The sequence below is a fragment of the Melospiza georgiana genome, chromosome Z (genome assembly GCF_028018845.1).
Source record: "Melospiza georgiana isolate bMelGeo1 chromosome Z, bMelGeo1.pri, whole genome shotgun sequence".
NCBI classification, from domain to species: domain Eukaryota; kingdom Metazoa; phylum Chordata; class Aves; order Passeriformes; family Passerellidae; genus Melospiza; species Melospiza georgiana.
The window spans coordinates 46,054,311-46,081,572 of record NC_080465.1 but is presented as its reverse complement, the minus strand read 5'-3'; the positions used below and the strand labels follow the sequence as shown (position 1 = coordinate 46,081,572).

The 27,262-nt window shown below is 36.4% G+C and overlaps 1 protein-coding gene across 2 annotated transcripts in view; it reads left to right on the top strand.

Annotated features, from left to right (window-relative positions):
- The window catches only part of RGS7BP (regulator of G protein signaling 7 binding protein), a 34,217-nt gene extending 8,393 nt beyond the window's left edge, over positions 1-25,824 (top strand). Inside the window, exons 3-6 of one of the 2 annotated variants that reach the window (XM_058043726.1) lie at positions 14,154-14,284; positions 21,846-21,993; positions 23,231-23,301; positions 24,810-25,824. In XM_058043726.1, coding sequence (XP_057899709.1) covers positions 14,154-14,284; positions 21,846-21,993; positions 23,231-23,301; positions 24,810-24,901 — 442 coding nt within the window. In that variant the 3' untranslated portion in view covers positions 24,902-25,824. The other variant, XM_058043727.1, reaches the window with a different exon arrangement.
- Positions 25,825-27,262: the final 1,438 nt, after the last annotated feature.

Sequence of the window (27,262 nt, the reverse complement as noted above, 5' to 3'; positions counted from 1 at the left end):
CAGCCAGTATTAGCTGAGCAGAAACAAAGCACAGCAACACTTAGCTCAACAGGGAAGAATTTTTATAATGGTGATTCAAAACCAACTTTATACCAGCAGTTAGAGCAACAAACCAGAGGTCTGTCCCACCTAGACACTGATGGAGCAGCATTCATGGAGACCTCTGTCCTTCATGGACATCTTTGCAGTCACTGCCATGTTACTCCTGTCAGTGTGTGTATCAGAAGTGGGGAGAGTGATAATGTTGATCATGGGGTTCTGACTCATAGGTGCTGCTGGCCGTACCCAGCTCTGGGTTGGAGTTGTTAGTGTTGTTTCAACTGCTAGATGAAAGTTTATAAAAAAGGTAAGTGCTTTGCAGAGATTGCAGTATGATAACCAGAATGTGACCTGATTATAGTTAAATATCAAAAGTAATGTTATGATACATAAGAAAACAAGGGAGGTAGTCAATATGCACTGCAAGAATCAGTACTCTTATACAGTGTAGTACCAGTAGCTTAATGCCCTCTGAAACTTGTGATTTTTTGCTAAAATGTTGCATATGTTTTAAATAGTAACAGCTTAAAGTTGTGACCTTAAAAATCCTGTCAAGTAAAAAATATTGAGATCCTCCACTTCAGAAAACTCTTGGAAATATAAAACATCATTTTGCTCTCATGGGCTATACTAAAAGCATATCAGCAGGTTGTTTCAATTCTAGAGCTCACAATTCTTATAATCATTTAATAGTACATTACTTAGGAAATTGTCCTGATGATGTAACTATGACTGTCTGATATGGGTGAAGTCAGGGAGAGCTTTGTCTGCCTTCAAAGAAGAGCTTTTCAGGATTACTAAGCATTCTTATCGTATAAAGTCTCATTGTCCCTCAACTTTGACATTCAGCTTCTGTAAAGATTTACTGGAATTTTTTACATGCTTAAAATTTTTTTGTAGTTTTGAGCATATCAGATAATAGAAGAAAATTATTACAGTCTTTATTCCACTTTGTCTGGCTGGCATATATTCGCTGATTTCTACATCGTGAAGTGATTGCAAATGTAGTACTGTGTATCAGAAACTACACCTGTTACAGTGACTCAAATCCTATTTTGACCAATGGGAGTTCCTGTGCATGGGAATGGGAATGTTTTGATAAACAAGTTCAGATGTGGATAGTTTAATGTACCCCTTAAGGACCATGTAGTGCATGATAGTGCAGTAGGTATACCATAGCTTAGTCTTTTCACAAGAGGGTAAGATGCACGTGTATTTTTCTGAATAGATTCCTTGTCAAAAATTTTCTCTAATTATATAATCCACATGCATCTAAAATGATGGAAAGGGAGAGCAAAAAGATCAAACTATTTTCTGTGGAACTGAGTTAAATTACCTTTGCTTATTAAGAATAAAATATATTTACTCAATTTAAGTTGCACGTTGAAAATGAAGTTGTTTAAGTCAGTCACCCCAAGTTCAGAAGGCAAATAATGGAAGAAAAACAAGGTTATTTACTGAGCTAGACCTCTCAAAATAGCTGACCTCTATAGACTGGCATTTTCTTTGTACCTCTGGCTTTGGAGGTGCTTTAATAGGTGTTTGGGACTTGAAGATCCAAGGTATTAATATCTCCCTTTATAGATCTGTCTTTCATAACTGCAGGCCAGATTTAGTAAAGGGCAAACAGAACTAAAAGTGGTTTTATTACTCTATTATTTTTCTATGTTCCAAACAGCATTTTGAAAATTCTAGAAGTTCTACATCTGCAGTAACACAGTGTAAGTTAGTTTTGACAAAGTGGAAGATCTTATAGCAACCTGCTTAATGATAAACCTCACCAGCAGTCAGAAGGACAGGATTCTTGCTTGTGCAGGATCTGACAAGATTGTTCCCAGAGGTGCTGGCAAAGCATCCTCTGAGCCTGACAACTTTGGGCCCTTCACAAAACACAGCGGCCCCTATCACTTCCTTTTAGCCAAAGCTGAAGTTGAGTCAAACCTAATTTCTAGACCACTTGCACCCGTGTCCTAGAAAAGGCATGAAAGTGAGAAAAGGGAAAAGTGAGTGCTAAAAGTAGAACAGACCTTCTCTTTGTCAGTCAGTTATTTGCCCCTTTCTTCCATCTGATGCTCATCATATCCATAGCCCCTTCCAGTGCAGTGGTGCCACTGCTGAGACACTCCAGGACTGCTGGGTAAGCCAGACAGGTAAGCCAGACTGCTTGCATGATGGGTCCCTCTAATAGCAGGGAAGCCGTGTCCCAGCCCAGCAGCCAGGGAGGCTGCCCATGCTTGAGGATGCAGTATTCTCCCTGGCAAACATAAAGCAGTGTAGCTTTTCCTCTGTGACATGACCTGAAGCTGTGAGGTAGTTGTAGAGAATTAGGAGGCACGTTGCCATTGTCTAACCCAGTGGAAAGAGTATTTTGCGTGAGGAATCAAAATGATGTTGAGGTCTGCTCTGTACTTGGGCTTCAGCAATGTCATTGCACGTAAGCACTGAAAACCATTAGGAAAACCATTGAATTTTGTGGTATTCTAATCCTTGCTCCCATATTTTTTTCCTATCTTTTAAGCAGATAAAGACATAGAAACAGGGAAACAGAGAATCAGAACTCAGGGAAAGGCTGACTTTTCCTAGTATTTTATATCTTCAACCTGGCAAACTGTGCATTCATCTGCGCAGTACCATGGCCTAGGATCAGAGTATCCTTCAGATTTAAGGTGGTTTCCCTTCCATTTTAACATGCCCTCTGCATTCATCACTCCCATTGTGGGTTCCTGGAAAGAAATACCAAAAACTAAGACATTACTGTAATTCAAGTCCTTCAATGGACCATTCTCTGCTGTGCATGAACAGCATTCCACTACAGTTAGATTTTAGAAGGGTTATTTCTCAAACTCATTAATAATGGAGTATTCCAATTATAGGTAAAACTATCTGTAGCAATGATTGAAATAACCAACCTGTTTCACATTCCTATTCCGAGGTAGACACACCTTTATATGAGAAATTTGGGGACTGAATTACATTGGCAGGGTCTCTTCAGAAATGCTGCAGAATCAGAGCTGATCTTTTGCAGAAAATTTGGTTTCTCTGCCAGCAGTCTCTAACTTGGTGCCCTTCTCTTGCCCCATTTTGACCTTTCAGAAGATCTGCTCTCATTGTTGAACATAAAAAGCTTTTTCACACCTTTACTTTGCAAGTGATTTTCTCGGGGAGTTATCAGCCAGAGGATCTAGCAGTTAGGTACATCTCTAGAAACAGGAACTATGAGGATTTTGAAAAGCCCACAGAACTTAAGTGTGGACTCTGTTTTGACTGTTGCTGTTACCTCTATTTCCGATTTTCTCATGACCTTTTCTCCTTTGTCATTCCTTTTTTCAGTGTTTCTTGCTTTTTTTCCCCATAGCCTGTCTCCAAATAGTAATGAAATGAACATCTGATGTGCTACTGTCACATTAACTATTTGGGAACTTCTCATGGCAGTCTTGAACGTACATATAACAAGCTTCCTGGAATCCAATGATCTTTAGATCTGTGACATTACTGAAGTAAACATGGCTAACAAAAATAATAAATTTTTTGAACTCCCGTGTTTTGGGAAAAGTCTGGAAAATCTCATTCAACCTCTCACTGATGTTGCAGATGAATTACTTATTAAATAGGTGTACCAGTACTTACTATCTCTGAAAAATAATTTTACAACATATTTGAGTCTTTCAAGGAAAAGCATTGTTTTCAAATCTTCTGTTTTATTATTGCTACAGTAGATATTACATTTTTATCATTGTTTTCATAATTAATTTCTTCTGAAATTGATTTTAAATGTCAATTTGCTGGAATCCTAAGCCCTGACATGTAAAAGCACATAGCAACTCCTGTTGCTACGTCTTGTCATGTCATGTCACAAGTGGAATCAGTTAATAAGCTCTTGAGCAAAAACCAGCGTTACTAATTTATATCAGTAAATAGTGCTTCACAAGGAGATATAGAGATAAACTTTAGAAGGTATTTGAAGATGGAAGTGTAGCTGATTATGAGCCTTTCAAGTGATGCTAATTTCTATGCCCACAGAAATTAGGAGTACCAGAGAACCTTGCGTGGTTCAAAATTAATGTTAGACCAATCCAAAAAAACGTTTTCATTTTAGTATTTCTGAAAAAAATAATATACACTTCATACCTATCTTCACAGATGTAAATGAAAGTTGCACTTGTGCTAATCTGTAACCAACATGGCTGAGAGGAGTGCCTTTGTTGTCCCCACTAGGCCTGCTGCTTTGAGTCTGTTTCAATAGCATATTTCAGTGTTTCTCTTCTGTAGGTTTCTAATGAAACACAACTAAAGCTAAGAATTTAGTGATGAGTTTTAAGTGCATCTTTCCTGATCATTTTCCTAAATACTGTTCGATTAAGAAATCCCACATGGCTGCAATTTGGTGATAGACACTGCCTATCTTTGTCCTGTTTAGCTTGGCTTAATATTGTTCTCAGAAATTTCTTCTGATTCTCACTGAATCTTATAAAGCCAATCTATGTTGACAATATGTTCATATATCTTAAGAGAAATGAAAACATGAGATAATGGAGTTATGCATTAGCAAGGCTTCAGCATGAGCTCTCAGAATTCCACATATACTGGGATTTTGCTTCTGATTTCTTGCCTCTTTTTTTTTAAGTCTTGGACTGAGAATTGCCGGTTAATGGAAATGCTTTTACTAATGCTCAGTATTTCTCAACATTCTGGAACACTGCTCTTTAGTTAGAGAGGAACCATTTTGATTCTGTGCCCCTCACTGAAATCAGTCAACAACATTGCCAAGTTAATTGTGCAGGGCCATGCAGTTAAGGGCATGTCCTTCTCACAACCTGTGTTTGATCAAGCTCTTTCAAGTGCTTCACTTCCTGCCTAGTCAACTAAGAAAAAACTTTACACTTACTGTGAGCTGCTTGGTACATGGAGGCTTGCTCTAGTGACAGTAGCAAACAGCAGCTACTCTTAACAGCATCATCAGTACCTTGCAAGATCAGTCTCCAGCCATGGGAGATACCAGTTCTGTCAGGCTTCCACTGGAAAAATTCCAACCAGTTTCAACAGGGTGTACAAAATCTGTTGTAATTTTTCTAATTGCTTTATCACTGTTTCTGAACAATTAAGTAAATAATTGAATCTGGGCATTAAGATCTTGTCTTGACAGAGCATTAAAGGAAGCATTCCAGTATTACCAGTTAAATGCTGTTTAAATTCATGTTTTAAAGTTAAAATATGCTGAAGTGTTGACTGTTGTTGAATTGAATTTTCTCCTTGGTGGAAATATTTATAGATCTACATTTACATTTTCCATATAATTTTTAACTATCAGAGAAATAATATACTGAATTATTTGTACATTAACATAGGAGGTCTTCTTTTCTCTTATATTCCATTTTTTATCTTGCTGTTCTTATCTTTCATAAGAATGCTTCCATCATGAACATTTCCTGGCAGGAGATCTCGTGTAAGAATTCAGACACTGGTATATTAAATTCTGTGCTCAAAGTTGTTGAAGAAACTGCTTTCCCATTTCAGAAGAAAAGAAGTTTGCATTTATTGTGTGAGCAAAGAGAAGTTGACACTTCATATCTCTGTCTATCATGGCAAGACAGATCATTGCAAATGTACTGCTGGTAACCTTGGCAGCATGGCAAATGGCTGAGTGGCAAAATATTTTAAAGTGCCATGTTTATACAGCAGCTACCAATTATTTCCAACAGTTCCGGAGTTGTTATTGCGGTGAAACAGCACTATCCACCCATGTGTTTACGAGCCCTCCCAAAAAAAACCCCAACACCAACAAAGTAGTGTTTGGTACTTGGGAATATTATGACAACTGCAACCACAGTGTGTAAGACTGAGTACAGGGTGAGGCTGCTGACGAAGCACTCCCTTCATGCAGAGTGAAGAGTCCCAGTGCACCAAAGTTGTGGATATTCCAAAGTCTGGGCATATAATTTAGCTGCAGACCTACCAAAAGTAGTGTGTATACATTTTGCATCATTCAAGACTCAGGAACAAGAAGTATGTCCATGCAGCTGCTAACATACCATGCTGACTGCCTAAAGGAAGACTTCATGGAGAAATCCTTGTTTCCCAAACAGAAAAAAAGGCTTTTCAAAGAGGGGAAAAAATAAAAGTAACACCAGATCACAAAGTCAAGTGGGGACCAAAGCAGGATTAAAAATCTAAGTGAAAAAATTGCAAAGTGCTTTTTGCTAGAATACTGCTTCCTGAACACATTTTATCAACAGATGGTTTTAAAAATTTCTTTCTCCATATATGAATTTAAATTCAGGAAGCTAATCTATCTCTTTCTTCTTTCTATTTCTATTTTTTTTCTTTTTTTTGACACATTCGAGTTTTCTCAGTCTCTCAGCTGTGATTTCTAACTACTCTTACAGATTCGATCTGTGAAGTATCTGGTGAAGCTGTGTCAGATTCTACTGATTCTATAACATAATTTCTTTTTCACTTTGAATACTTCTCTATGGAGGTATTTGAATTTTTCTTTAAAAAATTAAAATATTTCTTAAAAAAAAGATAAAAATACTCTTGAGGTATAAGCATGATATATTCAAGCACTCCTAGCAGCATTTGATACATAAAAAATCCCAAACACCACCTTATTCTGAGCAACCTGGAGATATCTAGTGTATGCACTATTTTCCTTCTAGTTTAGAATTGTAGCAGTCACAGTATTGGTCTATTTGACTAGCAGCCAAAAAAAAAAGGATTACGAAAGTGTATAGATTTTTTCAATAATTGTTAATGCAATATAGCTCTTATCCAAATCACAGTGAAACTTAAAGAACATCCTTCCTTCAGTTTAAATAGTTAACTAAGTGATTTATAATATTTTTGGGAAAAAGCAAATGCGTTATTCCTTGCCTCGTCTCTTTTTAACATATTTTCACAACCACTCCGGTTTTCTCATTTTGAAATATGGGAAACCAGAAATCTGAGTTACAAAAACAGGTAGCAGATATCCAGATTACTCTAATGCTTTATGGAATACCTTTTGGAAAAAAAATGTTGAAATTTATATTCGAAGAAGGTGCTAATGACAGAAATAAAATGAAAAAAGGAAGTGTCACAAATCTAGGAATTGTCTGGTTTAGTGTCCTGAGAATGGCCAACAGCAGATGGCATCACTTGCCTGCAGCAGAGTTCCTTCTACATCTAGTATGTTTCTAGCCCCTTGTGACCTAGATATCCTACAGCATCAAATACCTGAAACACCTCACTCTCCTTTAGGCTCTCTGGAAAATTTTACCCTGTTTGTCCACACAGATCAGAACCAATTTCATAAATGACCTCACATCAGATACTAGTTTTCATAAAATTTTTGTACAACTGTTAATCAAAGGAACTGGATGGGTGTGTAGGTATAAATCCATATATATTTTGCAGACTTTTGAAAGGTGGAGTTTATAAATCTTCCATTAACAAACAGTGAGTGATTAAGGGACATTTTAAATAACACAGAAGCTTAACTAAAGTCAAAGGGCAAATCCACGGGCAGCATGACTATCAGCTGCCTGCAGGGAATTTAAAAGAGGCTGGGCTTGAGCCTGTTGGACAGCACAAACTTATCTGTGCCTTCTCTACATTTTTATCAAATTCATTTGAGAACAACTTGTTGATGCTGACAAGGCAGTGTTCTGAATAGGAATTTCCTAGATAAGCTTACAAGTTATTACATATACAGCTAATGTCACTGTCTCCTTCTTGGTTAGCACAGATCTTTTCTGGAAGGTCAGTGTAATGGTTTTGATTTAACTGTTCTTCAGCATTATATAATTTGAGGCTGTGGGATTTTTATTTTTTTTTTGTTCAGCTGAGGCTAAAGCTAACAAGGCTGACTTGAGGGCCCACCCAAAATTTTCTTTCATCTGACTGGACACCACGTTCTCAACAGTTCTGATAACCTGCAGAGAAAAAGGCCCTGTTCAGCTCATATTTGACTAGTGCAGAAGTCTCCTGGATTTCTCTGAAGTAGAAGCAAGGGTCAGACAGCTGAAGGAAGGAAAAATGGGGTTAGGGTGTAGTGGTAAAGCCACGCCTTTTGGGGTTTTTTTTAAATTTTATGAGAACTGAAAAGTGTAAATGAAGACACACATGCAATTTCATTTGGAATTCTGAGTACTTTAAAATGTCCTGCTGGGGATTTTAAGCTTAGCTTATCTTTTTTTGAGACAACACCCAAACTCACACCCAGTTGCTTGCTCACTCACTCCTCAGCAGAATATGAGGAGAAGACAGGAAGAAGAGGAATGAGAAAGATTAGGTAGAAATAAAGATAGGCACATCGACTGTCTGTAGAGCAGGCTTGACTTGGGAAATATTATCCTAATTTATTGCCAATTAAAATAATTATTAATTTAAGTAATGGGATGAGAAAAGAAATATCAAGCTAGCACCTCTTCTGCCTGGCTTCCATGCTAAACTTCACTCCAGACTCCTCTACCCACCCCCACCCTCCTGAGCGGTGTAGGTGGGATGGGAATACGGCGTTACAGTCCATAACCAATCTGCTTTGTTTCTCCTTCCTCCTCACACGTCTCCTCAGCTGTAGTGTGGGCTTCTCCACAAGCAGTAGTCCTGTCAGAAAAATCTGCTCTAGCATAGGTTCTCCACAGGTGGCTGCTCATGCTCGAACATCCATCTGCTCTGGTGTGCTCCGTGGGCTGCAGAGAAGATCTGCTCTGGTGTGGAGACCCTCCTCCTTTCTCTTGCCCTGATATTCCCTCTCGTTTCTTACTCCTTTTTTTCCCCTCACTCCTTCTCCTTGTGGCTATTTTTGCTCTTTTTGAAAATAAGTTTTTTGCTCTGCAGAGAGGCTCAGCCATGTCCTGGCAAGGATCCTTTGCAGAGCTGCAGGAACTGGCTGTGTCCAGCACAGGGAAGACCCTCACCTCATCCCACAATTGGCACCATGTTGCCACCATCACTACCAGAACCTTGCAACTGCATAAAACACATCTGATATTGCCTAGAGGGGAGTTTACATGCAATCTCCTGTTTCATGCTGTTTTACTCATGTACTAAGTGATTTATGATTGCGTTTGTCCTCTAGTGGAGTAGTTTGGATAGTGTTCTGGTAATTTGCCTATTGCCCTTTCTTGAGTTGGTTCAGCCATTGAAACTGACTTCTGAGGGAAGAAGTCTAGAAAATTCTGATCTCTGATTCTGATAATTTCAAACCTTTTTCTTTTTTTTTTTTTTTTTTTTTAATGTTGTATCTAAATTGTTCTAACAATTGAAATATCTAAAATGTTATCAGCCTGGGAGTTAGCAGTGTCTAAAATGTGAGCCACTGCACTGTGGTTTTGTTCTGCTGGTTGTATCATATTCAGATTGACTCCATCAGCCTTATCAGAGTTACTGGAGGTTTACACTGTTCTAACAAAACTGAACCTGATCGTGTCTTCTGTTACTGCAAGCACTGTTGTAACCGCTTCAAAACAACAATCTGATTTAATAAGAACAGTACTTCAGTCATTTATGGGTCTGCTAGGAAGAACAAGTCCTGCTTTTTTCCTGGCTGGACTGGGTGGGGAATAGCAGTTGTATCACAGTATTACATAAGTACAACAAGTACATAAGAGAACAACAAACCAACACATGGCACTGAGACTGACAGCAGTTTATGTACATTTCTTTTAAAAATAACACCAGCAAATGGGAGGAACACAAATAAGAACATTTTCCCAGGAACCGCTTAGAAGAAAACGCTATTGTTGGACAACTTCTCTACCTATATTCAAAATGAATTCACCAGTTTTTTGTAACCTAAAAATGTGTATGGTTACATGAGAAAGAAATAATCAGTCTGTTTAAGATACAAAAGCAGGGGCAGATTTAGTAGGCTGTTGAACCTGAGCTGTAATCAAAGGGGCTTCTGGTACTTGTTATATGAAGGGATTAAGTGGTATCTCCTCTGCAATATTTGTCACACTTTGTGTCTGAACAGAAGCACCACGTGTCTGAGGTAAGTTTTGGTTTTCCTCTTTTTCATCCTTTTACTGCTTTGTATTTCTAAACTACAGTGTTTCAGACACTAACTTAAAATACAGTCTACAGGGTAGTATTTGTGGACAGTAATTTTTCAAGCCAAGTTACATTATTTTTCAAGGAAGGCACATATATAGAGCATTAGACAGAATATGACGATTTAATTTTCACTTCTGACTGGACAAATGTTTATTTTCCTTTGACTTTGAAGACTGACAGACTTCATTATATGTATAGATAGTTTTTTTGGCTTATAGTATTTTGGAACTATTAATACTTTTATTTGGAGTTAAGCACAGAATTTGTCAAAGCAATGCTTTTACAAAAAGGTTTACCAGACCCTTCATATATCTTAGCTACTCTTTTAACCAGAGATAGTACATCTGTCTATATTTTTTGTGTTGTTGGTACTTAAAGTAAAATGCTGTTCTGTTGTAAACATGTGACTAAAAGTCTCGAGTTAGACGGTAATAATTTTTCAGTTTTAGTAGTCTTGTGTTTTGCCTTATTTCACTTAGATTTCACTAATTTTCGTGCAACTGTGAATGTTGGGCACCTGTGGGAATTCAGGCAAATCTCAAGGTGTTTCTCAGTTGTAACCAACATTTTGGCAGTACAGTAAAATGATCTGTCAACTATTTTGGAGGGAAAATATTTTTTAATGAATCTTTACTCTTTTCCTTTGCATTTAAGAAGGAGCATTTTAGTATTTTCTTCTTTGAATTTTAAAATAACTACCAAAATAGTTTCATTTACCTCTCTTAATGATACTGGGTACTTATATGGTTGGTGTAAGAGCTCCCTCTATAGGTTTTATTTAAAATCTCAGTTTAGGAAAATAAAAAGGAAAGGAAATTCCACTTATTGTCAGTGCTTTATAAACATACTCAGTTGAACAACATTGCATGATTTTTAAACAGCAGGATTTTATGAAAAAGAAATTCATATATTTCACCAATGGTAAAGTATAAGAACATAATAATGTATTACAGATTTTATAGACTTACTTTTGTTTTTACAAAGAAATTATACTTTCAATAGCAGCCTAATAAACTGTGTAACTTAAGCTACTGTTTTATGAATTTTCAATTTTGTAACTACGTTTATACCATCAACAGTGAATTGCTGGTCTGTGTCTCATGGGCAGGTGCTCAGTGCTGTGCTAGCTCTCATATATCCACGTGCACATAAGCTATTTTATGTTATAGTTCTGTTATAAACACAGTCTAGCATAGCATTGTATAAGATCATGTTATATGAGGTTTCTCTTGAATAACTTAAGTGGTCTTCAAAAAAAAATGAGCTGGACTAACTGAACAGCTGACTTGAGGAAGAATATTAGAAGTTTGCATTAACTTTCCTTTGTATATAAATATTGATTTGGTATATAACTATTAAATAATAGTTGATAATAGTTAATCATAAACATATTGTAACCAGCATTCTGAAATTTATGTCTGTACTAGTCCCCTATTCAGCATTTCTTATGACATGGCATTGTACACACAGAAGTAGAAAAATTGATAATGGTTTAAAAGAAAATGTTAAGCCCTGTACGCAGAATTCTGGGATTATAAAATAAATCCTCGTTGGCATTCATATCAGAGCATTTGGCTTTCAGAGATGAAATTGAGGTCTATATACAAACATAGAAGCAAATTGTTTGGTTGCAAACTAATGGAATTATTGTGGTCATTATTACAACTAAACACTAATTAAATAGTTTGAGACAATAGTGAGGATAGTGGGCTGGAAATTATTCTCATTGTATAAACTCTGTATAATATTTTTCTTGTATATCACTGCTGTTACTCTGGATTTGCAAATGACAGAAGAATTTGGCCCATAGTCCAGTTAGAAATGTTCTATATCCTTGAGAAAACAAGAATGGGTTGGAACATGCATATATTATTGATGTTTCTAGTTCTTACTCTCATACTGTTCATAAATAGAGTTTGCAAATAAAAACCACTCTAGATTTATGACAGCAAAAAAGTAAATTAAAATATCTATTACTATGCTTTTGAATACTCTTCCAAGTTATTTGTAAATAGGAAGCCACTAATAAATCTGAATTGGCTCATGAGTCAAGCATCTTATTTATAATTGCTACCTTCCCAGTCTTCAAAATTAAAAATTCTCTCACTAAAAGCAATAATGTTTAAAAGTTTTCACATTTTTGCTTTATAGGAATTTACCAGCTGCGTAAGGAAAACACTGTTTCCTTACACCTGTGTGCAGACCTTGAAATATTTTTGTCAGTGACAGCTAGAAAGGAACATCGTAAATTATAAATAAACATTGCAAACAATATTCCTGTAGTAGCCATGACTTCCAAGAGGGTCTGAGGACTGCTAACTATCTGAAATAGTGCAGAGAAAAATAGAACAGCTGTATTTTTGTTTTATTCAAATCTGCTACAAGGAAATTACCTTGTCACAATGTAGCATCTAATTCTCTTAGGGACAGACTTGTAGTTAAATAATTCTAATGCTCAGGAGAGCTAGACAGATTCAGCTTTTCTTGCATGAGAAAGAGTAGTAGAACTGTATCTCCCAATCAAAAGAGCTCTCATAATTGAACAGAAAAAGGTAATTATTACCATTGCTGGTGGCTTAAATTTTTTGCAGGCCCCACTTTGCACAAGAACCTGTATGGGCAAATCCCCTTCAGGTGGAACAGACAAGCCAATGGCTTCAGGGCAGAAGAAACCTTGGCCATAGAGAAGTGTTCAGACATCTAGGAAACTTAAATAGAAACTGAATAGACCTGTGTGTCTATTGGTGGGGCTTCAGGACTTAGATATTGCATGAAATAAGCAGTAAGTTTGAAGCCCTAAATTTTGGATGTACATTCTAAATATGGAAAGTAAATTGAACTCTCAAGTTTTTTCCTTTAAAGAAAGTAACTATGTGCTCATTGAGAATAGGGCTGAAACAGTAAGTGGTGCACACATTGTGGAAGCAGAATTGTGGTTGAACCCTTTTTATTCTGTACCAGAGCTTTATTCTGTATTTATGATAAGATACAGAAAGTATCATGCATGCTAATTTTTCAACAAATCAAGATTTAACTTCAGTAGTAGAAGAGTAGATGTGGCTTAAGGGAAATAAAAGTATTACAGTCTAGCCAAAAGAAATAAAGCTGCTAGGATGGGCAGGTTTATTACCATATGTTTGGTGTAGTTCCTGTCGTAATAGACCACAGCAATTGTAACTTATGCTCCAGTAATTTCCTGCCTCTTTGATGACATCTGCTTTGTAATGGATTGGCAGGTGGAACCAATCGTCCTTTGTGTCCTCCAATTCCAGAATAATTTCTCTTCAGTCTTTAGTGTGTTCTGGGGTGGTTTTTTTTTTTTCTTTTTTAGCTTAATTTTTCTCTTGTTTAAGCATTGTACTGTTTTCCACTTCTGTGATTTCAGCCTAGAAAAGTGATACTTAATGCCTGATTTTACAACCAAGCATGAGAATTGGTTCCTAAAATGGAGGTGTAGGATTTAAATTTTTGTTTTCAATATTGTTACTACTTTCCTGAAAAAAGTGTTGTGCATCCCATTCTCCTCACACTGCAATATCCCATCACTACTTTAAATATGGGGGAAAACAAGTTCAGGTAGAATGCATAGAAAGAGTAGGCGAAAACTGACTTGTTTCTATTGTGAGTGTCTTCAAAGTAGTGTTGATCACTTTTGATAGAAGATTTGTAATCTGAACAGGGACTGTTACAGTGGCCTAGTAATCTGCATCTCTGTCAAGACCAAGGGTAACTGAAATAGAATGGCAGAAGATGGCTTCAGTCTCACAGAAAATACTTATCCAAAGCATTTAAAGAGAAGATGTCTCAGTCACTTATTTACCCATTTTCTGAAAACAGAGGAGATAATAAGGACATACAGTCTTACCAAAGACAGCTCAAGTTCAGCTAAGCTAAGCCTAGAGTTTTATAGTTCTAATGAATTGTTTGTAAATACTGTTAGGTAGAAGAAGTATAATAGTTTGTGAAGCAGATTCTGATGTGAAGCAGATGTGGCTGCTAGCAATAGTAAGGAAGTGGATTTTATCGCCCTCACATTCTTCTAGTCTCATTCCTAACTACATTTTTCTCTTTCATTGCAGCCCAGAAGATGGTGAAATCCATCCTGAAATCTGTAGACTATATATCCAGTTGCAGTGTTGCTTAGAAATGTACACAACAGAAATGCTAAAGTCCATATGTCTGCTAGGATCGCTGCAGTTTCTTCGGAAAGGTACTGGATTGCACAAATATGCAGATGCTTGTTTTAGAAAAAGAACAATCTTTTGGGGCATGCCTGAATACTCATGAAAGATAAAACACTGTCCTGGTTTTGGGTGAGGTGGAGTTAATTTTTTTCATACTAGCCATCATGAAGTGATATTTTGGATTTACACTGGAAGCAGCATTGATAATACAGGGATTTAGTTATAGTCGTTGTTAAACCCACACGAGGTCAAGAGCCTTTTTGCTCCTCACCCCACCCCACCAGCAAGGATGCTGAGGGGGCCCAAGGACTTGTGAGAGGACACAACCAGGACAGCTGATTCCAGCTGACCCAAGGGATATCCCAGACCATATGTTATCATGCTTAGCATATAAAGAAGGGGAAGATGAAGGAAAGTGAGAATATCAGTGATGGCATTTGTCTTCCCAAATCATCGTAAGGTAGCCTTGTTTTTCTGGGGATGGCTGAACACCTGTCTGCCCATTGGGAGAGGTGAATAAATTCCTTGCATGGCATTTGCTTTTTACTTATTAAAATTGTCTGTTCCTCAACTCAGGAGTTTGCTCACTTTCACCCATTCCGTAGTCTCCCTCATCCCACAAGGGTGAGCAAGTGTGGGGCTTCATTGATGTCCAAGGTTAAATCACAACAAGCACCAAACTGTAAAGTGAATTATATATATATATATATCTATGGGTAGGTTCTATAAGTATCTATAGGTAGGTCCTATAGGTATCTGTAGGAACCTATCTATAGGTTCATCATCATTCTTAAAGAAGTGTGTCTTACCAGGTATGTACCACTATTGTCCTCACCATTTAAAAGTCTGATTATTTTTTTAAAAAGTAGTTCCTTAAGTTTTAGCTGTCATTAGTCAGACAAGTGGGCAAACTTAGTAATGTTATTAGACATATTTGTCAGGCAAGATATGTTATTAATAATGTTGCTTTTACTATTAGTTTTCTTATCTCACTGCTGCTTCCTTCTTACTGCTGGCTATCTCTTACTGGTTCCAGAAAATTGTTCTTGTCTTAACCTGTGATCTTCACCTTTCGTGCCTCCAATTCTCAACTCCAGCCTGCCCCAACAGAAAGAGGAGAGGGAGAGAGAGAGTAGCCTGTGGCTTAGGAGAATGTCAGTGATAGCACTAAATTGGGGAGTATCATTCCTAAAACACTACCATAGCAAAAGGTAGATAAATGTGGTTCAAAAGATGCCCACCTGTACAAAAACAAATAATAGACTTGGAACTGAAAGGAGATGTCCTCACTCAGTGAAAATGCATCTCTCAAGTATACATTTCATTCTTGATTAGGTGCCTACTGAAAGGAAGATGTAGAAATGCTGATAATTTACTGTATAGTTTACTTTGGAACCTCATTGCTCAGTGATGACGCAGGTTGATTAGGGCTGTATCTCTGCTGATTGTAACTACTCTTTCCCCAGATAGTATCTCATCAATAAAAAACATAGTAAAGCAAGGAAAAGTTCTTTACAGTAGTGAACTGTAATAAAGATCTTGCAAAGAACCTGTTGCATTTCCTGTCATGCTAAAAGATCCTGTAGTGTACTTTTCATATCTACCTGTAGAATACTGCTAAAGCCAGGGAAATTTTTATTATGAAAGAAAGAATGGGAGATTTGTAAATGCTTAACTGTGGTTCTCAATTATTTTTTCAAGTCAAAAATAAGTCTATAAAACAGGAAGAGAGAGAATTAGCAGAGCCATTGTAGAACAAGATAATAGTAGCTGTTGAAATGAGTCATTGTTTTTAAGACAGATTGTACCACATTTCCTAGCATTGGCAACAGTTGTCAAACCATCTGCTGAACTGCTGAAAGTAAATAGCTTAAAGTGACCTGAGTAACTGTGAAATGTCTTGTCTCTCCCTTTTGCTTCTGGATGGAATTTACATTAATAGCTTAAGCTAAACTTCAAACTATTCAATGTCTAAAGTTGGATTAGAAGAGCTACACCTTAGTTCCTACCTTGCAGTAGGTTAACTTTGATAGACATCTGTTTTTCAACTCACCACAGAGATCATCATGTTAGTTATTCTGGCCCTACTGATTAGTGATTTTTGTCCTTGCCAGACAGAGTGTTTTAGAGATAAACACAGTAACTTGGCTTCAAGCTTCTGTGACATTTTTGAAAAAAAATACATAGTAGGCAAAAACTATATGATGACAGGGATTCAAATAATTTGAATACCCAGTAGACAATAGCTTTTTTGTGTTAAATATTTAGTATTGGCAACACCTAGAAGTATTGCAAGGGCATCATGCAATGATGGAAATTCGAGTCCTGTGTTAATTGTTTTTTCACCATGAAGGTAGCTGCACGCTAGACTGGCACCGAGATGGGCTGTGAGATATCCATTCTTGGAGATACTGATGACTCAAATGGTCCTGAGCAGTCTGATGCAAGCTAGCCCTGCTTTCAGTGGGATGTTCCACTAGATGACTTTGCAACTTATTTATTCTATGTTCTGACAGAACATACCATTTTCAAAGGAGCTTTCTGAACCCATACTTTTCGTTGATTTCTTTACTTACAGAGAATGAAATGTAGGCAAAGTGCATAAATTTATCTCTGGGAATGAAAGAGACAATAACCTCACCATTATAAAATATATTGTGATGCTGCTGTTTTTTTTGTTTCTCCACTTCTTTAGTTTTTCACAGTTTTTTATCTGAGTGACCATATTAAAAAAAAGTTTCTTGTGCCCTTAACTTTTGCTTAACCCATAGGTGTGCATGTCTCGTGTTCTTGTTCTGTCTTGAAGCTAATTTCTGAGGGTAATACTTTCCATGTGGATGTAGCATTTCCCTTCTCTAGCCCTCTTCCTTGCCAGACAATTTGTATGTTAGGTTTTTAAACCTCCCATGAAATCTGACCAATTCATGTTCTTAGTCAGGACACAACAGAGATTCAAGTAGAATGACATGTAGATTGTTCTCAGCAACCTGTGGCTTGTAAATAATAATGTAGGTATTGGTAGCTTGATCAGAATTTATCAAATAAGCTACAGAACTGATAAAACTAAGGCAGTTTGCTGATGCTGATGTTCTTTTCCGAAGAGAAACTCAGCCAGCAGAAAAAAAAAAAAAGATGTCTTACTCGGAAATATATTCTCTTAAGGAAACACCACATAAAAATTTGAAGGTCTGAGCTCAGGGTCTTGACTGCCTTTCACAGCACATATCTTCTCATATCTCCTTATCTTTCTTTTCAGCTGAACAAATATTCCTTTATTTGCTGTATATATATATAAATCTTCCTGTACAGAAATTTCTTGCATGGTTACCGTGTTTTAGAATAAATTACTGCTGTTATAGAAAAGTCAGATAGAAAACTGCTGCTAGAAAAGTCAGATAGTCTGTTATTTCTTTGAGTTGTAATGGCCACAGTGTGGCCAAAAGCCATAAAAATTTGCAGCTGTGTTATACAGTAAGTAAACTGAGGTAAGTGCTCTTCAATAATTTTTTTTGTAAGATACCTACACTACAAAAGCCCAGTGTTGAGAATATATGATAATTCAACAGTTCAGTATTCAGAAAGTTTGCAAAGAGCACAAGTAATCATGCCTAAGTATCTTTAATTCAAGTGTTTTGTAGTTACTTAGTCTGGCTACCTGATCATTTAATCTGTTACTCCTCCTTTCCATAATGCCAGGAGTTCTGGCTAACTAATACACATATAAGTACTTACTTGGGCCTACATTTTTCTTTTATCCTAATTGTTTAGTGTCATATATTTTATTTATTGCACATCATGAAGAAAAAATAACAGTTATTGATATATGTAAGTCCCACCTGACATGTATAAACAACAGGTGAGGGCAGAATGATGCCAGCACTAACCAAGTACAGGTACCTGTATAGTCATGCAAAAAAGGCAAGAATTGAGTCTTACAGGAAAATCAAGCATGCATACTACTTGTGTTTCATGTAAGAAATTCATAGAGTTAATTATTGTATTTCCAGTGTTTTGTGATAAAAATATGAATTTCCTTAAAGTAGTACCTAAAAGTGATAGCTTATTTTACGAACTACAAAAATGAACCCTTGGTTCAGTGGAGAGATTTTTTGCTTTTTGGCTTTGTTTAAATGACATGCTTTTTAGAGTTTTGAAGGGTAAAGGAAGGATTTTTTAATGGTTGTGCTACAATCAGTGTTCTATTTAAAGACTGGTAGATATGTACTATTACTTACACATATCACTTATGCAAGGAGGGATAAGATGCAGGAGTGTAGAAGAGCACACAGGTAGGGAGAAATAAAATCAAGAGACACCCATTCTTACGTGCACCCTATGAAGAAGTGAAGGAATGAGACAAGAACAGCCATGGAAGGAGGGTAACACAACTTTCATCATAAAATCGTTGTTCCTATTGCATTTTCTTTAATAATAGTGTTTCCAGTGAGACGGTCTCCAAGATCTGCAGGTCCTGAGTGTAAATGGAGAATTAAATTACTCAGGCTGTTAGCCTATTTGTCAAATACCTTTTTTACTTCCTGCACAATTCTTTCCTATTCCCCTTTGTAGATTTTCCTGCTCATGCAGTTTAGCTGTGATATATAGCTTGTGCATTTATCCTTAATTGTCAGGTTAGAAACCTGATGTAAACACTGCTCTCTTTTTGGAAGAGGGATTCTCTCAGCTTTGTTAGTCTGGTATGCCACCCAAAGATCTCAAGTTCCTCTGCAGTGAAATGCTGAGGGACGGGTTTTTTTTGTCTTTTCTTTTTTTTCATTCATCACAGTTCTGTGCAAATTAGGTGATGACTAAGAGTAGGTGTCTAGGGTTACATGAAGACAGCTAACACAGAGATCACCACAGAAGCAATAAGGGGCACAACAGGTGAGACACATAAATGATGATGTTACTGAACTGGCAATTTTCTGCCCTCTTATTTATCCATATTCACGTTTGATCCTCAGCATTATTTAACTAAATTGATTTAATTTCATATCAAAAGCTTTTCCTGCTTCTTACAGTAAAAAACAAAACAAACTGAATTACTGATGAGAAAAGAAAGAATATATCATTGCAACTAAAATTATTAAAAATCTTTCCACTGACTACATTGAAAGTAAAATTAAGGGTTCATATCAATTTTTTGAAGTATCTAAGTTCAGAAGATATCCTTCCCAGTGACTGTAAGGATGAAAAGATTTAGAAGCTTTTGTTTCCCTATAGGCTGTGACCAGGGTAGAAATGTTAAGCCTGAGTCATACATTATTCAAGCAAAGCCTTTATTATTAGCTGACTCTTTAACTGCTTTCAAGAGACTGAGCAAATGATCTGAAATTCAAGAAAGGCTTCATGAATTGCTCACAATACAACAGAATTACTGGTAATCTTTTTCTAGGTGAAAAGAGATCTGTGTAGTTCCTTCTGCCAAATCTGCAAGAGCTTGTCTTTATGCTGATGAAAAGAACATTACAGTCTCTGCTTCTGTTCTCAAGCTGAGAAAAAGAACCTTTACTATTATTTCATCTAGTGCTGTTACTGTTTCCATTGAAACACCTTTCACATCCCCGAAGAATGCGTCTCTCCAGCGTGTCACCAAGGGTCAGGTCAGGGTTCCACCATGACACTTAAAGATAATGAAACAATCCACTAATACCCTGTTTCATGAGTAACGCCTTGTGATATCAGTGGCACATAAGATGGTTTACCTGAAACCTTTTTAGTGAAAAAGTAATATGTGAGATATTGGTAACATTATGTTGTGTTATGGACTTCTTGTGATGGGAAAAATAATGAAGTTTATATGATTGAACAATGAAAACTGTACCATATGAATCACCTTAAAATAACAGCATAAGCTGCAGTTAAGGACAAGAAAAATTTGAAAGTTAAACCTACAGGGTGATACAGAATATAAAATATGTAATCTGTGAAGTAGGCTTAGTCTGCTATTCCACAAGCAATTGAGTAATCTTTCAGCATAACAGCTTGTAACCAACAGAAAGGTTTTGGTCTCTTTCTCTCTGTCTCTCCTCCCTTATAATGCCTTCACTTCTTCGTTTCCACTGCTTTTGGAAAAGGAGAATATGATCATGCTTCTCTGGAACTTGCTCCTGGACGTGTAGGGTTTTTGATGACCTCACATAAACAACTTCATCAGAAAACATCACATTTTATTTTTCCTTTTGTTGGGGTAATCTATCATTTCAATGGCTAAAGTGGATTACAGAAGGATTTGACAAAGTATAAGTTAGTAAGCAGCAAAGAAGGGACATAGGAGATTCTTTCATGGAGGCTAAATTTGTTATGGTCATGTCATGCACTCTTCAGGATTCATTTAGGTAACTGTGGGCTTCCTATTGGATTTGAAGAGCGTTAAAACATAAACAAGTATCCTCTGTAACATAAGCAGCATCTGGTTTGAGACACATAGCTAAGAATAACTTTTTTTCTTTCTTTTTTTTCAAGGAAATAATTTACCAGAATGTAACTATTTAGATAACTTACCCAAAAAATGTTGTCTTATGATTCAGGAAGTTCTATATTTTAAAGAATAAGTTTATCTCCCTGATAGCAGGGATATGCATTTGTGATGTGGAAGAACAGTATACCATTGTCTCCAGTTTTGGCCTCTAGCGTCCCAGAAAAATGGCCTGAATGACCATGGCTCTATTAGCTGTTCTTCATATACTTTGTCAAACCTTACAGAAACTACTCAGATTTGTACTGATGTCAAAACTTTTCCAATTGCAACAATTGTGAAATGAAAAAACATTTCCTATGCAACTTTTTGTACTACTGGTTTAAATGTTGACAGTGTCTGGGATGCACTCCAGTGTGAATTTCCTTCTGTATTTGGTGCCAGAATTGTTCTTGCCACTACAGATAAGAAATGCTGTCAGGTAGTCCAAAGGAGATTTGCAGGTTTACCAAAATAATCTTGTAATGGTTAACTTTCTTGAATGCTCCATTATCATGATCCAGTCCTTTATCCCATTCTCTTCCTCACAATAGCCTTGAAGATCTGTCATGAAGCACCTCCCTTCAATTTCAACACTATATTTAATTTTCATACAGGGAGCATGAATTAGGTAGGTGTCAACACAGAAATTCAGAATGTAATGCATTTGGGCTGTGGGTGGTGGCAGCTTTATATTGCTGTTAAATCATAAAATTCAGAATTTCATTTTTGTTTTTGGTCTTCCCTCAGTATTGCTGTAGTACTTGGAGACAAGGATTGCAGTGTTCTTTAGTGTCAGACTTTTGAAGTCGTTTCCAGAGTGTGTGTTGTAGTTTCCTCACTTATTTTGTTCTGTTTTGTCTTCTGGTTGTTATTTTGCGTTCCATGAGAGCCACTGGAATTTAATTGAACCTTTTAAAATTGGTAAGAGTAACATATGGCACCACTGATTTCTACCTTGGCGTGGTCTGCTCTGCTTCTGAACAGTTCTTACTCAGAGTTTGCATCTAAGCAGTCTTTTTCTCCGTTTGTATTGCGCAAAGTCAAGTTCAAAGCATCAATTAGATAATTTGAGTATCTGTATTAATCAATAAATAATAGGCATACATGTTTTTTTAAATATTTTAAAGGAAAAGAACCTTGTGGCCCGCCCAAGATCTTAGATGCTAAAGTGGAGGAGAGTTCTGAAGTACCTATTTTAGAAGACACGTCATTATCACCAACAGATATTCAACAGCATCTATGGCAGGTTTCCACAGATATTGAAAACACTGAAGGGTACGTGTAGTACTTCATTCCTAAACAAACAAATTTCTTTCCAGGATTTATTTATCAATTTTTTTTAATTTGACAGCCAGTGTTGCTACTATGAAAATTATAAGTAAATTAAATAACCTGTTAACTTCTCTGGTACATTTAACAGAATTTTTGGTTTTGTGAAATACTCCAGTTATGCATTTCAAAATTAAAACCACAGAATCTAATTAATTTCAGTTAGTTCCACCCATAGTTTTAAATTTGGAAGTTTTAGGAGGGGAATGGGAATGTTGTAGCGGTATTATCTTACTCTTTTAACTATGCAGTTGAAAGACAAAAATGAGACCCTTTACTAGAGAATAATCCTGATGGCCAACATTTCTTAGTGTTCTATTTTGAGGTTTTGTATACTAAGTTGCAGCTGAGATTTGAATTGTTAACATGCTCATTTGCATAAAGCCAAGTTCTCTTCTACTGGGCCATAGTGTGGAGAATAAACAGTGCAATTTTTTACTAATCATTCTGCTGCATTTCTGAGAACCATTTTATCTGTAGAAGAATGAAGCAAGACCATATTGGATTTAAGCATTAAGACTTTGCCAGCCTTTAGTTCTGCCATCTATGTGCTAAATGGGAACTCTTTGGAAATTTCTGGCCTCTTTCAAAATGTATCAAATGTGATTTGCTTTTGGAGATGATGTGTTGTTATCATATTTTCCATCATCTGCCTTCCAGAAAATCTAATGCCAGAGTCCTCCCAAGGCAGGTGAGAATGATAGCTCTGTTCCTAAAATTTTCATTTAATGTGCAGTGTTAAGTATCAAGGATTAGTTGCATATGTTGTAATTTTCTTCTGAACAGTGAAACACATTCATGGCACAAGCTACAAAATGCTGATAAGGGGTATGAAGATGATATTACTACTAGCTAATATTAATTTTAAGACATATTGTGTATTTTGCCTCAAGGGTCACATTGTGCCCCCAGAGGCTTTTAATGTTAAATACTCAAGTGCCAGAATAGGTCATAAATTTGAACTAGGAAGTTAGTATCACACTTTCATAAAAGTGCTCCCCTATTAATTTCATTGCTCTTTCTTTTGGTATGCATCTTCTGAGACATATATGTAAACCAAATGCTTGCTCAGTAGATTTTTGTATTTATTGCTCCATTATTTTTGCATATAAACTGTGAGCCATACCCTGTGCAGTCTCCAATTGTTGTTCCATTGTATCTTTTTAAACTGTTGTATCCACAGAGATATGAGAGAAATGAAAAACCTTTTAAGTAAACTCAGGGAGACTATGCCTTTACCATTGAAAAATCAAGGTAAGTTTTGAACTTTCTTTATTTATTACAAATTAAGATAATTTAAAGGTTTTCGTTCCTTTACATACAAAAAAAATAATAAAAATCTAGAGTCCTTTTATGGAAAGTACAAAAAATCTAGGCAAAATCACTTCCCTGCTGATTCAGTGGAGCCAGAATCTAGTACGTGATCTTTGGCCTCTTGAGTTTCACATGAGATATTCTGGAATTTATAGGTACAGTATCTGTAGATAAAATAATAGACTTTTCCTGGTGATGCAAAGGCAGGAGCAGAACTACTTCACAGTGTCTGGAGTCCTTCTTTCTCAGAAGTAATGAAGGTGCAGTTTGCACAGACTATGACAGGGATCCTTGGATCCTTCTGAGTGATGAGATTTGATTCACCTCTATAAGGCTTGTAGCTTCTGTGACCTGACATTGACTTTCTGTAGAAAAGCTACTTGCCCTGAGTCTGCCACCAGGCTGCTTTTCCCACAAGACAGCTCTCAGGTACCCCATAGAAATGCACAGGTGGGCAGGGTCTCCATCCTATGCATGTATTTAGCAATGGGCGTTCATTTTGTTGGCATGTTAAATACTCCACATCTACAGGCACACTCTGTTTGTGAGAACAGCATTAAGGTAATAATTTTTCTTTTTGATTTCTTCTTGATAATGGGTGTTCCTTAAATGTGGTGCAGTCTTTGCACAGTGGTAGCTGATGAAATGTACTGAATGTATCCTAGATCTTATCCCTAGTAACTAAGCAGCCTGGCATTCATCATAATATGCTAAGAGATGAATATAGAATGATTCTATTCATTATTCAAGTAAGATTTCATGGTAGGAAAGCTTGATTGAAAACTATGTTGAAAAGTAAAAGGGAATCACTAGTGATACAGATGTGTACCATTGTAAAGACTGGAAGAGTGATGAAAGGTCCAGGCTTAGTCTAGAAGAAAAGAGTGTGCTGGAAATAAGGAAGGGAAAGACAAATTGGGGACATATAATGCTTAGAGAAACTTGAATTTAGAAGAGAGATAAAGGCATACAGAGTTCTTCTTTGTTGCCTGGTGTCAACACTGCCCTTCAACAAGGACCAGAAAATCACTGCCCCTGTGCAGCAGGATAGGAAGTATCCTAGGGTTTTAAAACTCAGAAATGTCTCCCAGGATCAGGTAATCATTATCAATATTATGGAGATCCTGTTCATTAGCATTGTAAGACTCTCAAATGCAAAATTCAGGTTATTATTTTCTCTGTGCTCTATGGGATCTACCACGGAAAGGGTTGTCAAGCATAGGAATGAATGCCAGGGAGGTGGTGAGATGTTCAGGAAAGGGCAGTACCTGGCACTTAATGCCGTGTTCTGGAGATGTGGTGCTGATCAGTTACGGGTTGGACTCAATCTTAGACACATAAATGATTCTGTGATCGTGTAGGTGCTGCTAGGACACATAAATGATAAAATCTCTTTTCTGTGCATATGTGTACATGCTTGTGTTAAAACATGGGGTTTTTCATCACAGATGATAGCAGCCTCCTAAACTTGACTCCCTATCCGCTGGTAAGAAGACGGAAGCGAAGATTCTTTGGATTGTGTTGTCTTGTCTCAAGTTAGAAGATTAGGCACAGAAGCACCATGGAAATCATGACTTTGATTAAACCCCTATTATTTGACCACTGAAAAGATGAAAGTATAAAGTATATTTTCTACACTAGGCTATTCATTTTTGTCTTCTGCTCCACCCCCCTTTCCAAGTAAGAATTTTAATACTTTCAAATTATGGTGGTCAAAAAATGGCTGTGGAATAGATCTAGCATATTTAAAACTTTTTAAAGTATGTTTTGCATGCTTACTTTCAATCACTCAAAGAAGACACATGAATTATGATTCATATATAATTTTAGAGGTTTTTTTAATTGTTTGAGCTGCAGCTAAAAGTTTGTGTGTAGTACAGTACTCTTACTAGTATCATATTAAAATCATATTCTAACAGTCTTCAAGCATAGCAGAACATTTGATTATTCTCTCACAGTCTTTAAGCATAGGAAACTATTTAAGAGCAAAACTAATAAAGTTCTAAGACATTCAAACAATACTGTAACAGAATTTGTACAAAATCTCCAGTTGCTTTTTTTGTGCTCTCATTCATATTTAGTCTTCCACTGTATCTCAAGTTCAAAGCTTTATGGAAAAATATCTTAATTTATGATAAAAAAATCATATATGAAAATAGATAGGACTTGTAAATACAGAGAAATCATAATATCTATAAACTGTACAATGCTTAGAAGCAACAAATTTCCTTTTCAGGCAATGGTATATCTACAAGCTTTTGAAAAAAATAAATAATTTATTAAAAGAAGGCCTATTAAAATAAACAATGTAAAACACAGTGCCAACTCATTTTGTTGCCAGTAGAATTCAAAGCATGATGTCTGCATATCAAGTATTGATCTTATAAGGCATGCCAAAATTATCTCAGACTGTAAGATACTAAACGTTTTACATTGTTAATAAAGTTTTTTATTTAAATTAAATGTTGTCTTGTTTCTAGTTGTATTGCCAGACTATGTATTTTTTTCTAATTTTGATGACCGAGTACTACAAAAATTTGTTATAATATTTCCATTTCAACAAGAATATTTACAAAGAGAGATTAAAAAAATATGCATGACTAAATTCTTTAAATAGCACCAAGAAAGGTAACTTCAATGTGTTTGAAGATTTCAGGTCATGAACTATTCTTAGGCATATATATTCCAAAGCATCTGAAATTGAGAGATTCCTACACACACAAACTTTGTGAGAGCAAACAACATTTTTAAGAAGAATGGAATCGAAGTCCGCAGCACAATGTTTTTCTGAGTTAATTCCTTAAAATTTTCTGCACATTTCTCATCGACCTTGCGCTCACTAATCAGAGCTCTTGTCCTTAACATTCAGCATTGGCATGCCTTCATGAGAAGTCTCAAAGCAATAGACTCACTCTCTGATTCCATCCCCACAGATATGCTAGATTTTGCAACTGCTAGAACTTTGGAAAAGCAGCTCCTGGTGTCTAATAACTATTGAAAATACTGTCTGCAAAACTGATCAGTAGTTACAATTAACCAATTAATTTTTTTCAGCATAAGTGAAAAAGAAAGACATTAATGCCAAAAAAAGTATGAATTGAAGACTGAATGTACAGTGATGCTATAAGAAAGGGGGAAAGAAAATTTCATACAAGATTTCTTTAGAAGTCCTATTTTTTGGTACACACAGAGAATCAGATGGGCAGATAAAGCAGTGACCTTGTCTAATTCATTACCTGCCCATATATCATCACAAGGAATTTAATATGCCTAGTGACATGACAGCTCATATCTCTGAGTTTCAACCACATGTATTGCAATGGAATATTACTGAGACAAATGCATAAACATCTTAATATTACCAAACTCTTGACATCAGTCATGTCACAGTGAGTTCCCTAACTTCAGTGAGAAGTATCACATTCTGTGATAGACTTGAACATGTTGTCTTCAAAGCCCTTTGAGACTGCAGTGTATTAAAATGTACAATGATATGCATCCTTGTACCTTTTGTTATTCTGGAAATTTTGGCAGTGTTTCTTCTTCCTCAGCTAAAGACTGCTAAAATGGCAGTCTTTGTTTGTTTTGAAGCCTTTCTATAATTCTAAGCAATCTATCATCTTACCTGAAGCCTTTTGTATTGCTACTAATCCTAATTAGAGACATGCTGTAATTCCCAAGCTCTATGGCCACTTAAGGAATATTGGTGCTCAAGGGTGAACGGAAGTTCTCCTAACAGACAGTGACATGAAACAAGTCCTGGTAAGTATCTGAATTGGTGTCAAGGGATAAAAATCGGTTTATTTAGGAATGTAGTGGATTATCTTTTACTACTTCAAAAGGAAATAAAACTTTTTAAGCCCCAGAACATGATGTCAGTAAAAGAAAGATAAAAGTTAAT